The sequence below is a fragment of the Podarcis liolepis genome (assembly GCF_965112155.1).
Source record: "Podarcis liolepis genome assembly, chromosome: 5".
Lineage (NCBI taxonomy): Eukaryota > Metazoa > Chordata > Lepidosauria > Squamata > Lacertidae > Podarcis > Podarcis liolepis.
Window position 1 is genome coordinate 28,981,863 of NC_139556.1, and position 13,957 is coordinate 28,995,819.

A 13,957-nucleotide genomic window follows, 5' to 3' on the forward strand; every position below is an offset into this window, starting at 1 on the left:
GGGAAACCAGGTATTGGCTTTCCAACAGAATCTCTGCTGCAGTAGAGAGAAGACCTAATACTATCAGGAGACTGGTATCTACGTAGCAAGGGATACCAGCAACAGTGGCAGGCAGGCATCAAACAGAGCCCAGAAGACCTGAGACAAGATCTTTTGCACAAATGAAGCACACCTCACAACTTTAAGTCTTCCTGAAAATGGCACAGTGAAGGGCATTAAGCACTATATTAGGCTGGGCAATTTCAGGGCTGTGCTAATGTACATGCCAAGGAAATATGTTTTCAAAATCCTGTTGCCATGTTGGCCGCACTACTGATGAATTGACGTACAGGTTTATAAGAACTTGAGATTGCTGCACACTGAGAGATAGAATTGTCATTATAAAATACATGTAACACTGTGGTCTTCTTCACTCAGAACCTTTAGCCAGTGAGGGAACCAAAGTATCAGCAGGAAAATAGCTTTATATAAACTTCTTCAAGGCCCCACAGTCTGGAAAGTTTTGAAATATACCATGTAACTACAATGTAAGGATTAGAGCTTACTGCTCAACCAGAACCACTCACATTTTGCCATAGACATTTCAAGTAAGTGCCCCCTTTTCCACTCCCATAGAACCTAGCTCCCCTTTCCCCAGCAATTTTCCAGTAATTATTGTTGCTGCTGTTACTACTTCTGAGAATGTAAACTTGCTCACTTGGCATTGCCCTCACATTGCTTGTCCTCAGTGGCCTTGTTACTTAAGTCAAAAGTAATGGGCTACACAGGATTGTGATGTCATCCTTTTCACTACATGGTACTTGATTGGCTGGAGACACCCATGGGACCAATCTGAGGAGGAGGGCAAGGCAGCAGCCATGGGGGACAAATTGCACCAAACCAGCAAGAGCCAGAAGCAGCAACAGAACAAAACAAAACAAAAGGAAAAGAAGGGTGAATGCTTGTACAATTGCAATGTGTTTTTTAGGGAGGGATTTCTACCTCACTGAATTCCATTTTTACATAGAATTTGAAACTGAGCAATATTGGGTGATTATTTCTCAATAACACCTAAAATGAATATGGAATAAAATAGAAGACTGCCCAAATATTTTTACTGTGTAACTGCATGGTCTCTGGTTGTCACCAGCACACTATGGACAAGACATGACAATCATTTGCATGACAAGACATCTGCAGGGCTTTCAACTGTCTGTGTTGTAACTATGTCGTTTCGGGGCTATTTGGGATTGTTTTTGGACCTGTTATGAGTCGCCAGCCTACAAAATGCCCCCACAACACTGCCAAAAACAAAGCAGAGGTATGAATGAGTAAAAACACACAAGGAAGAAGCTGAGTACCCATAGTGGGTAATTCAAAAAAATGAGCTATCACACTTTATATACATCCTACAAGGAAAAAAAGAGAATGCTATTTTATATCCAGCCTTTGAAGGTTAAAAGCAAGCAGTTAATATATTCACAAAAATTCTAGGAATGATCCAGGCAGTTAAGTGTCCTGACTGCCATGGAACTTAAATGAGGGAGAGGCCCAAGAGTCTCCAAAACTGAAAGTCAGCACAGGGATCCCATTCAGTAAGAGAGTCAGCACTGCATGTTCATGGCGCATAAGGCTATGTGACTACTAGTCATCATGGCTATACAACAGTCATTATTCTAAGGCAGTGTGCCTTTGAATACTAGTCACTTGGGATCAGATGGCTGTTGTGCTCATGTTCTGCTGCCCATGGCTTCTGGTAAGCCACTGGGCATAGCTATTATGATTACCTCATGTCCTTGTGCATGACAGGAGCTAGCCGGGGAGTGAGAAAAACGTGCCCCCATTGTGTTATTTGCCGTTCCCTGCCCATGTAGCGATGGATTGTGCTTTTTAAGTCATGAAGGGTCACCAACCTTTTCAGGCCAATGGGCAAATATGGAATGTTGAGGAAAGCTCTGTGGGCGCCAGTCACAAAATGGCCGCCACATCTACAAGAGCAGAGACGGGAGCCACAAAAGGGTGCAGGCCTGTCCTCCCCTACCACCCAAATCGGCAGGAGGAAATGGGGCCTACCTACGCCAACCACCAATGCGCTCGCTCACAGGAAACTCTTTACACATCTCCTCTTGAGAGGCACAAGATGGAATCCAACACAGCCCTATGGAGATTGTTCTGTCAGTGCACAAGCATTTCTACATATCTGGGAGAACAATTCCCCCCCCCCCACACACACACACTGTTCTTGGGGTTCCCCTGATCTTGCAGAGCAGATTTGGGGAGGTGCAGTGAGTGGGGGGGTGGCATGGGGGGCGGTTGAAGCCTCCCTGCATCAGCCAGCAGAGCAAGGTAGTTAAACCAATTCATCACGCTACCCTCCCTTTATAAAGTGCATCCCCAGACTGACCGGAAGAGAGAAATAATGTGTGTCAGAGAGGTGGGGGGACAGATGCCCCCCCCAACTATCCATGAAGCACCACATGTCACCCTCGGGTGGGGGGAAGGTTTCCTACCCTGGAGGATAGCATTATAGAATAAAGAATTACACGCTGGTTGATTTACAGAAAACCCAGAAAGCAGAACCACTATATTACAGCCAGGGGGAGGGGAAGTCTGCCAAAGACATACAAAAAAATTAAGGACAAATAAAAAAAATAATCATTTACGGTCAGCACACATGTATGCAAACTAAGTGACTGTCATTTACCTACTTATTATTTTGCTTTAGTCTTTTTCAGGTTCTGCCACTCTGAGGCACCTACCATTTAAGGCCGAATAGCACAAGACACCAGAGACTGAGTTTTAAGTATTCAGGCCAATGGCACTTGCGAGAGTTTGATCCTTTCCCCTCTGCCAGTTTTCTTGATCTATGGTAGCCCCCTAAAAGCTGCCATTATTTTGCCCCTGGGAAAAGCGCACAACTATGCAAGTATGTCCCATAGCAGAGCCAATGGCAGCTCGGGGATGGGGGGTGGGCAGGCAATGTAAATGGGGAAATTGGCATACAGGGGAAGCTTCTCCGCTCTAGCCAATTTTCAATGAAAACTAAAACACCAGGAAACCAGGCCACTCCAAGACGTGGTGCTGCGTGAAGCTACAAACAACCAACTACCACCCCACTGCCAGCTGTAGCAAGCACTGCTATATAATGGGTAGGGTGGTGGTGGTCAGAAGGAACAGCCAGGGGCTGCCCCAGAGTGTCTGTTCCCTCTGTCTAACAGTTGGGCTGGCCCTGTTTGGAGGTGTCCTACATCTTCAGCTGCTACAGAATTGCTTTCTGAAGATGCCTGAATTTATTTCTCCTTCTGAGCCTTGTGAACTTTGAAACGTAATTTGTTTTTTTTAGAGGGGAAGCAATTAAAAGCAAATAGGAGGTGTATCAGCAAATGGGAGGATACAAAGTAGTAACTGTGTGGCTTTAGTGCTTGGGTCGGAGATACAATGTCTCTGAAGATGGAGTTTCCAAAGGCTAGTAGCCCTTGATGGATCCTTCCTCTCTGAGGTTTTCTAATCTTCTTAAGAGCCATCTGAGGCAGTGCAGCCTTTGTTTTCCAAAGTTTCCAAAACTGGTACAGTGGTACCTCCGGTGGTGCACCGAATCCATTCTGGAGCTCCGGTCAGATCCCGAGGAATTCGCAACCGGAGGTGCCCGTTCTGCGCATGAGCGCGGCGCATAGAGCACTTCTGCGCAAGCGCGCATGGTGGAACCCTGGAAAAATACTTCCGGGTTTGCCGCGTATATAACAAACAAACAAACAATCTTTATTACGGTCCAGAGACCAACAAAACATTACAAATCAATACAGAATTCATACAGCCTACCCCCAGGTTAATCAAGCACTTTGTTTGGAATATAGGGCTCATTTGTTCTTTCAACCACCGATAAAAACTTTGCCACTGCCAAAGTTCTAGCTTTTGTCCGGTCTTCCAGTAGGAACCTGACATAGTGAGCCTCTGACTTTCCCGGGAAAGGCACCAGCAAGGGTAGTATCAGTTCAGCCCTGGCCTGCTCATACTTCGCACAATGTAACAAAATATGATTTATGGACTCGATGTCTTGAGCACACGAGCAAAGTCTGTCCTGGTAGGGAACTCCTCTCAACCTACCATCCAGCACTGCAGAGGGGAAGACATTCAGTCTGGCCTTGGTGAAAAGGCTTCGATAGTTAGGTACTGTCAGGTTTTTGATGTAAGGTGTTAACTCAAAGACATACCCATATTGAACTCCTGCTGCCAGTGGACTACAGACTGCGTGTGACCGAGATCGCAAGTCACTGTGTGCATTGTCCCATAATCTTTGCTTTAAAGCCTTTTGGGCGCCTTCATAGCCCAGGTAATACAGTTGGGGGGGGAGACAGACCAATAGAGGTGGCTTTTTTAGCCATGGTTTTCTGCCATTTGCTGACAAATTCCTCATTGGTGATATGTTGGTACAGACCCTTCCCTAGATTAAACACTGAAATCCTGAGCCAATGTCTTAGGGCAGCCCACCATGCTCTAGCTGAAATTGGGCATTCACCAGCTTCCAACAGAAGTACGGAGTTGGGGACGCAGTTAGGTACCTGCAGCAAAGATCGTATAAATTTTGCCTGAAAGCCATCTAGCTTTGGCAGGTCCCCATTATGCCAGACATTTGCTGCATACAGGAGTTGGGAAACGGGCTTTGCGTTGAAAACCCTTAAGGCTGCTGGAACATATTTGCCGCCCTTTGTGAAGAAGAATTTATGTATGGCTAGCTTTGTAATCTCCGCCTTTTGAAGGGAGGTTTGCCAGTGGTGCTTCCAAGATCTTGTATGATGGAATGTGAGCCCTAGGTAGCTGAAGTATTTTACCTGTTCGAGGTTATGGCCATCCAACACCCATTTAGACTGGGAGAATCTTCTTTCGAAGACTAAGATTTTAGATTTTTCATAATTAATGGATAAACCATTTCCAGAACAGTAATCAGAAAATTTCCTCAACAGATAATTTAAGCCCGGCCTGGAACGCGAGATGATGGCTGCGTCATCAGCATACAACAACAAAGGGGTCCTTCTCATTCCTATTTTTGGAATGTGTCCATCTGGGTCCATTAAGTTCTCTTCTAGGTCATTTAGGAATAGGCAGAACAATGTGGGGGCCAAAATACAACCCTGTCTCACCCCCCTAGTCATCTCGATGCTGTTCGATAGCTGTCCCTGTCGACCGCATCGGACCTGCAGTTTGGTTCCATTGTACAGGGCTTTTATAAGAAAGAGAAGTCGTTTGTCCTGCAAGATCAGACTCAATTTGGACCATAGCTGGGATCTGGGGATGGAGTCAAATGCTGATTTCAGGTCCATAAAGGCCACGAAGAGTTTACCCTGTAGGTGTCTGGTATACTTCTCAGCTAGGAAGGACAGCATTAGACAGTGGTCTGTTGTTGAATGATTCTCACGGAAAGCTGCCTGGGCTTCAGATAGTATATTATGTTCATTTAGAAAAGTTGTCAATTTGCTACTGAGGAAATGGGCATATAGTTTCCCAATTATTGAGAGCAGGCTAATAGGCCTATAATTGGAAGGTACATTTGGGTGGCCTCTCTTAAAGATTGGGACTACTATAGCATGTTTCCAGCTATATGGTACCTTACCAGAGTTATTTACTACCGTAAAGAGTGCTGCCAGAAGCGGGGCCCACCAGTGCTGGTTTGATGTAATCATCTCAGCTGGGATAAAGTCTTTCCCCGGAGCCTTTCCGCTCTTCAGCTTCCCAATTAATGTATGGACTTCCTCCACAGTTACCGGCCTCCAATTAGGGAGCAGTGACAATTGTACCCTGTCATCCTCCTGTGAACTGGAAGGGAGGTTTGGACTTTCCATAAATATATTTCTGAAGTGGTTCTCCCAAACCTGAGCTGGAATGACACAGCTGGGGGCTGAGGAGCTATTTCTCATTGAGTCGGAGACCAGTTGCCAAAAGAGTTTAGTTTCATTGTTTAGTGAGGCATTCAATAGCAGGGACCAGGAATTTTGTTCGGACTGCCTTTTTTTTGAGGCCAAAAGGGCTTTGTACTCTTTTTTGATTTTGAAATAAGATTGAGGTAAGTAGCTTAATCCAGCGTTTCTATAGGCCAAATAGGCGTTCCTTAGGGCTTCCTTCTTTGTGTGGCACTCTTGGTCAAACCAACTGCGCCCTTTCGCAGTGCGTGGCTTGCCGGCTGAGTTTATGTTAACCGAGACCACATCCTGCAAGGACTCAATGAGATTTTCGTAGGCTGTCAGGGAGGAGTCTATTGATAAATTGTTTATTATAATTGATCTTAACTTAAATGCAGTTTGTGAATTCAATCTGTTCTCAACTGCAATTGCTATCTCAGGTGTCCATTTTTTCCTACGCAATGCTGGATCATTTGCTTTGTCTATGTCCTCATGTTCTATGTGAGAGTGCTGAATTGAATTTTGGCCGGTAATGGAGATGATAAGAGGTAAGTGGTCACTTTCAGTCCTATTATCTATTGTGAATTTTTTAATTGATTCGAAGGCCTGTCTGTTAGTGAGACAGTAGTCTACTGTGCTGGCCCCATTTGAATTTATGAATGTGTACTCGCCTTCTCTGTCCCCGGGGAATGCCCCATTAGCAATGATCAGATCCAGACTTATTTGTAAAAAAGCCAGGCAGAATCCAGCATAGTTGGTTTGGCAATCTTTCGAATGTCTACGTGGGGGTGGGTTTAGCAAGAGGGCGCTATTTTCCTTTAGATCTCTTAATATTGGGAATTTTATTTCCAGGCTATCATCATTTGAGCCTATTCTGGCATTCATATCTCCCATTAGGTAAAATGGTGAGCCAGGGTACCTAATTTGTAGGGAATAAAGGAAACTATGGATTTTACGCCACGTGCTCTCTATCTGTGTTTGCACTGTATATGGTGGAATATACACTGAAACAAAAATAATACTCTTGGATTCCATATGCAAGGTGATCCCCAGTGCCAGCTGCTCGAAAACTGAGCACTCAATAACTTGTGACGTCAATTGAGTGGAAACCAGAGTTACTAGGCCCCCCCTCGGTCGTCCCCTTCCAAGCGGTTTAGAGGCCTTGATTTCATAGACGTCGTAACCGTCAAGAGCTATGTTATCAGTTGCCCAAGTTTCCTGCAGCATTATTATGTCAAAACCCATTATATAATCACGAAATGGCTCGTCCCCAAGTTTGTTAGCCCAACCCGCTATGTTCCATGAGATAATGTTAAAGCTGCTCGTTCCATAACTGGCTTGGCTTCATTGTGGTGGGGAAATTGTTATCAGCTCTCCCACTGGTTCGGTAATGATGCAACCGTTCTTAGGGTATGCACGGTGTTGTTGTTCTCGGGGTTGATTTGCAGCATTTTCCCGATTTCCTGGCATCGACGGTGTTATTTGGATTGCTGGTGCCATCGGGGGGTCTTCGTCAAAGATAATTAAATCTGTCTCTGGCTTTCTATGTGTCCCATTTCCCTTGGGAGGGTCGTCACTTGGCATTGGCTGATCAGATTCCAGTTGGGATAGAGGGTGGTGAAATTCTGGATCTGCCAAAGGCATAATGGAGAGTCCTATCTTTGAATTATCTAGCTTGGGCTGGCGTTCTTTGTGTGTTTGACCTTTTTGGTCTGATGTTTTCCTCTCCAAGTGAGTGTTGCAGCTGGGTTCACCGCACATATTCATCTTTGACGGCCCTTCCGAATGAATCATGGCCCTGTGGCGAAAGCCCTTCGGCAGAGAGGGTGCTGATTGCTTGGAGTTGGTCCGGCTATATGACAAGTTTGGCAGTAGTTGTTTTCGTTCTGTGTCTTTAAAAACACGCCTCAAAACAATATTATAGTCCTGTAAAATGGCCCTATATTTCAATAGCATTTTAGGGGTAGCTGAGTCAGAAAATGTCAGCGTGAGTCTAGTGTGCTGGGGGTCCGTGCAAAGCAAGTTTATCGCGATCAGAGTGTTGCAATGGATATTTAGTAAAAGCTTAAAGTTTCTCTTCACACTGTCGATTGATTTCCAGTAAGGCAGGATACCATTAAAAGGATATATGTCCAGAGCTACTTGAGTACTTTGTAGGATCAGGTCCCTACTTTCGCTTTTGTTGTTTTTAGTATTTGTAGTCTCTTGGTTATCAAGTCTGGGCCGGTTGCACCCCTGTACATGATGGTCTAGAGGGAGGGCAACGCTATGGTCGGTCTCTTTAGTACTGAGTTGGCTATTTTTGGCTGTCAGGAGCACCAACTCCGCCAGGAGAGACGTTACCTTTTGTAATTTGATGTTAATTTCCTCCACTGTTCTTGCAGTCAGCAGACAGTGGTCCGCGAGTATTTCTGCATAGAGCGGTGCCCCCTCAGATGGTAGTTCATGGGATAATTCATGAGCGCTCATCTCAGCATTCTCCCCTGGGCGATCTCCGCCCAATAAAGCATCCCCACCTACCTGGGAATGAGTTCTGTTTGGTGTGGTAGGTTCTGAGTTCTGTGCTTTTACAAAATCATCCATTTTGCTCTGCTTTCTCTTCTGTGGGCTCCCTTCTGGAGATGAGGCCGGTCGTTTCTTTTTCCTAGTCATTTTCCAGGGATAGAGCCGCTGTAAATCAGAGCAGCTTCTGCTGTAAATCAGGAAGCTCGGCGTCTACCCACGATAGAGAATAGACTAAAGAATAAACGGACATAAATCTGACATCAAGAATCACAAAACAGAGAAACCAGTAGGAGAACACTTCAATCTCCCAGGACATTCTATACAAGATCTCAAAGTAGCTGTTTTACTACAAAGGAATTTCAGAAACAGACTGGAAAGAGAAGCTGCTGAATTACAACTCATTACCAAACTCAAAACAATGGAAAAACCTGGGTTGAACAAAGACATTGGATTCTTATCTCACTATACATGACTATACCATTTCTCACCTTCTCACCCCTTGCCTTTTCCTGTAAGACCTATTACAGTCGTTAAGAGTCGTCAACAGGCTCTCCCAGCTATCTGCCTATCTCCCATTCCCACCACCCTTCTGAGTAACACCCCTCCCCACCTTCTCACTATATAGAAGGATCTGGCAACTTCTGTTTCAGTGTATCTGAAGAAGTGTGCATGCACACGAAAGCTCATACCAAGAAGTAACTTAGTTGGTCTTTAAGGTGCTATTGGAAGGTGTGCACAGGTAGACCTTGGATAGGGCAAGTGGGAGGAGCTTGGTGTGGGTGGAGTTGAGGGGCAATGGGGTAAGGGTCTGACTTGGCACAATGTGTAGGCCGTGTAGCACTCCCACTTTTCAGAAGCACCTGCTGGCAGCACTGCTTATTGCTAATGAAACAATACATATAATCTCTCCTGCAGTAACTTAGTCTCGAAAACACACCTTTATGCATGTGTTTAATGTATTTTGTTGCATTCCCACCATTTCCACAGTGGAAAACTGCACTCCACACATAAACAAATCCATAAATTGTTTCCCTGCTCCTGACCTTGCTGAAACCTCATGTTTCCTAGCTCCAAAAATATAACAGGGGGGGGGGGGGAACGTGATGCAAAAATAGACCACAATATTCCAGGCATGGCACATGCTCTAGGGATCCACAACTGCAGCTCACAATAAACTCAGCAATATTCAGATATGAAAATGACACCTTGAAGGAAAGCAGCATCAAGGGGTTTTTAATAAAATAAAATCTGGGGTCATTAATGAAATAAATGCATGCATTTTTCCCCCACACTGTGCATTAACTCCCAACAAGGCGAGGGGTGGGGTGGGGAGGGCGGATTTTGCCAAATCTGCAGGAATTCAGCGGTTTTCCCTGAAAACATGCTTTATGGTGTGGTTCTCCCGCTCCTGCCGTCACTTGCTACAGAGCTCATGTGCTCTCCTAACCCTCACGTACTGGCTCGCCCCGATTTACAACCAGCTGGATCGTCACCCTCTTTTCTCTCGAGGCGTGCCCTAGGCATAAAACTCCTCTCTGCAGAACCGTGCGAATCAAAAGCAGGAACCCCGCCATCCGCACCAACGCTGACACCCGTACTAGAGGTTGCCAGGCGCGTCCAGCTGGTAAACAGTTAACTACTCCCTGCACGTAGAGAGAGGTTGCTCGCTTATTGTGTTGCAATTCGGCCGGCTCGTAATTTAATGATGACTACGGGAGGGGACATGTCCCCCCCCCCTTTCCTTTCCTTTCCTACCTGCCTTCCATGCAAAGGGTTTGAGCAACGTATCCATTGGCCAAAAAGCATACCGTTGCCATTCATCATGGGGGGGTAGGCAGCCGGGGGGCAGCCACTGAAAGCAGGCACACTTACTCTGGCAGAGCCGAGCTGCTGAAGGAATGGTCCTGGATGCTGAAGCAGAAGCAAGAAAACATCGGAGGGGCTGATCAGAAAGGCGGGCAGGCTGCTTTTCCGCCTCCTCCTCGGATCCTTCTCAGCGGCTGCAACCCATGCAGAGGCATGGCACGGCGAAGGCGAGATTATCCTGCGGGCGGGCGCGCGCGCCGGCTAGCTCGGCGTACACAAGGCTGTATCCTGGCCTCTTCTGCACATGCTCACCATCCGAGGACCCCCTGGGATTTCTGCGTGTCAGCCTTGCTGGAAACCACAACGCCCATCAGGCACTGCTGCTGCTGCGCTGAATGAAGGTACAGAAACAAGGACTAGGCGAGGAACGCGCCCTTGCGCGCGTCTTGGGGAACTGGGGGGGGGGGGGGAGAGGAGGGAGCAGCCCGCGCGCGCACCTCGATCCCAGGCTTTTGGCGCGAGCCTCTCGCCACACTTGTCGGTCCCTGCGGTAGGTGCGAGGATCAGGATGGGCTCCCTTTCCTCCCTGCCGCCAGGATGAGTCATCTTCGGAGATTCCCTTTCGCAGGTTCTGCTCGGCGGCGCGACGCCTCCCGGGAGAGAAAGCGAGAAAAATATCCCGCGCCGCTTGGAGAATTAGGAGGAGGAGGAAGCGCGCTCACCATTGCAATTATGGCGATTCAAGAGGTGAAGTTGTTTCTCTGTGTGTGTTTACACATGTGGTGAGAGAGAATCATAACATTGTATAGTTGGGAATCATAACATTGTATAGTTGGATTGCAGGAATCTCAACTAAAGCATCCAGGACAGATAGTCATCCAACCTCTTCTTAAAAACCACCAGCTCCCGAGAGAGTCTATTCCACTGTCAAACAGCTCTGTCAGAAAGTTCTTCCCGATGTTTAGTTGGAACCTATTTTCTTGTAACTTGACGCCATTGGATTGAGTCCTATCCTCCAGAGCAGGAGAAAACAAGCTTTCTCCATCTTCCATGTGACATTTGAAGATATTTGAAGATGGCGATCATCAGGGGCATCTTACCCATAGAGGCTAGTGGCACGGGGTGCCAAGTTCTGGAGGGTGCCAGGGAAGAGGCGGAGGCTGGACGCGGTGCCTCCCGGCATCAGCTCGCCACCCTCGCCATGCCACGCCGAAGCAGCGCCGCACCCATAGCCTCCATCTGCCATGGCCACCATGGCACAAAGTAGCCAGCTGAGCTGGGAGGTGCTGCGTCCAGCCTCTGCCTCTTCCCCGCCGGAGGAGCCACCCTCCAGCTGCTGCCCTCCTCCTCTAGCCCCATTGGCAGCACCATCCTCCCTTAAAAAAACTATGGGAAACCAGGGGGGGGGGCACCGGAGGGAGCTTTGCACCATGGCGCCAGATATGCTTAAGACGGCCCTGGCGATCATATCTCCCCTTAAGTCTCCTCTTTTCCAAGCAAAATATACCCAGCTCCTTCCGTCGTTCCTCATAAGGCTTGGTTTCCAGACCCTCAATCATCTCGGTCGTCATCCTCGGCACACATTCAAGCTTGTCAATATCCTTCTTAAAATGTGTCCCCCAAAACTGGACACAGGACTCCAGGTGTGGTCTGACCAAAGCTGAAGAGCAAACTAACTAAATGAATTTCAATAGAAGGTCATATTGAATCCTGATTCTGCCTTCTCCATACACTTGATCTTTCACAGGGGAAGGGGAAGAAGAAGAAGAAGAAGAAGAAGAAGAAGAAGAAGAGGAAGAGGAGGAGGAGGAGGAGGAGGAATTGGTGTTTGGGGAAACAGAGGTTGCAGGGGCGTACCTAGTGGTTGGAAGCTTGGCTGCCACCAAGGGTGCAGGCCCAGGAGGACACAAAACTCTCACCTCTCTGCTCTGGCTCAGAGTGGCCTTTCCTCCCATCACCAGTCCAAAGGATTGGCTTTACTTGCTCTCACAGTGTTGTGGTCACCAAAATTTGATAGGTTTTCTGCCACAGTGATGTCATCACATTCCATTTATAATAATAATAATAATTTATTATTTGTACCCCACCCATCTGGCTGGGTTTCCCCAGCTACTCTGGGCGGCTTCCACAGAAACCAAAAATACACTAAAATATCACAGATTAAAAACTTCCCTGAAGCCTTAAGATGTCTTCTGAATGTCAGGTAGTTATTTATCACTTTGACATCTGATGGGAGGGCGTTCCACAGGGCGGGCGCCACTACCGAGAATGCCCTCTGCCTGGTTCCCTGTAGCTTTGCTTCTCGCAATGAGGGAACCGCCAGAAGGCTCTCGGCGCTGGACCTCAGCGTCCGGGCAGAACGATGGGGGTGGAGATGCTCCTTCAGGTATACTGGGCCGAGGCCGTTTAGGGCTTTAAAGGTCAACACCAGCACTTTGAATTGTGCTCGGAAACGTACTGGGAGCCAATGTAGGTCTTTCAAGACCGGTGTTATGTGGTCTCGGCGGCCGCCCCCAGTCACCAGTCTAGCTGCCGCATTCTGGATTAATTGCAGTTTCCGGGTCACCTTCAAAGGTAGCCCCACGTAGAGAGCATTGCAGTAGTCCAAGCGGGAGATAACCAGAGCATGCACCACTCTGGCGAGACAGTCTGCGGGCAGGTAGGGTCTCAGCCTGCGTACCAGGTGGAGTTGGTAGACAGCTGCCCTGGATACAGAATTGACCTGCACCTCCATGGACAGCTGTGAGTCCAAAATGACTCCCAGGCTGCGCACCTGGTCCTTCAGGGGCACCGTTACCCTATTCAGGACCAGGGAGTCCTCCACACCAGCCCGCCCCCTGTCCCCCAAAAACAGTACTTCTGTCTTGTCAGAATTCAACTTCAATTAGCCGCCATCCATCCTCCAACCGCCTCCAGGCACTCACACAGGACCTTCACCGCCTTCACTGGTTCTGATTTGAAAGAGAGGTAGAGCTGGGTATCATCTGCATATTGATGGACACCCAGTCCAAACCCCCTGATGATCTCTCCCAGCGGCTTCATATAGATGTTAAAAAGCATGGGGGAGAGGTCAGAACCCTGAGGCACCCCACAAGTGAGGGCCCAGGGGTCTGAACACTCATTCCCCCCCCCCCACTTTCTGAACACGGCCCAGGAGGAAGGAGCGAAACCACTGTATAACAGTGCCCCTAGCTCCCAGCACCTCTAGACGGTCCAGAAGGATGTTATGGTCGATTGTATCAAAGGCCGCTGAGAGATCCAGCAGAACTAGGAAACAACTCTCACCTTTGTCCCTAGCTAGCCGGAGATCATCAACCAGCGCGGCCAAGGCAGTTTCAGTCCCATGATGAGGCCTGAATCCCGATTGGAAGGGATCCAAATGGTCCGCATCCTCCAGGCGTGCCTGGAGTTGTTCAGCAACCACGCGCTCAATCACCTTGCCCAAGAATGGAAGATTTGAGACTGGGCGATAGTTGGCCATACTGGCCGGGTCTAAAGATGGTTTTTTAAGAAGCGGTTTAATGACCACCTCTTTCAGCGGATCTGGGAATGTTCCCTCACAGAGGGAAGCATTCACCACCCTGCAGAGACCATCGCCCAGCCCTTCCCGGCTTGCTTTTATTAGCCAGGATGGGCAAGGATCAAGGAGACAGGTGGTTGGTTTCACGCGTCCAAGCAGCCTGTCCACATCCTCGGGGGTAACGGATTGAAATTGATTCCATGCAATTTGACCAGACAGAGCTCTAGCACTCTCCCGCCCCAGCCCTGCTCCC

At 47.8% G+C, this 13,957-nt stretch overlaps 1 protein-coding gene and 1 long non-coding RNA gene across 2 annotated transcripts in view; one reads left to right on the top strand and one right to left on the bottom strand.

Annotated features, from left to right (window-relative positions):
* FAM13C (family with sequence similarity 13 member C) overlaps positions 1-10,385 on the bottom strand; it is a 72,062-nt gene extending 61,677 nt beyond the window's left edge. Inside the window, exon 1 of the mRNA XM_083502651.1 lies at positions 10,251-10,385. Within this exon, the coding sequence (XP_083358777.1) occupies positions 10,251-10,312 (62 nt within the window). The 5' untranslated portion in view covers positions 10,313-10,385. The remainder of the gene's footprint in view (positions 1-10,250) is intronic.
* LOC310706712 lies at positions 822-10,991 on the top strand. The gene is made up of 4 exons (XR_014526102.1): positions 822-933; positions 2,715-2,905; positions 10,259-10,585; positions 10,813-10,991. It is a non-coding gene; the product is annotated as an uncharacterized lncRNA (long non-coding RNA).
* Positions 10,992-13,957: the final 2,966 nt, after the last annotated feature.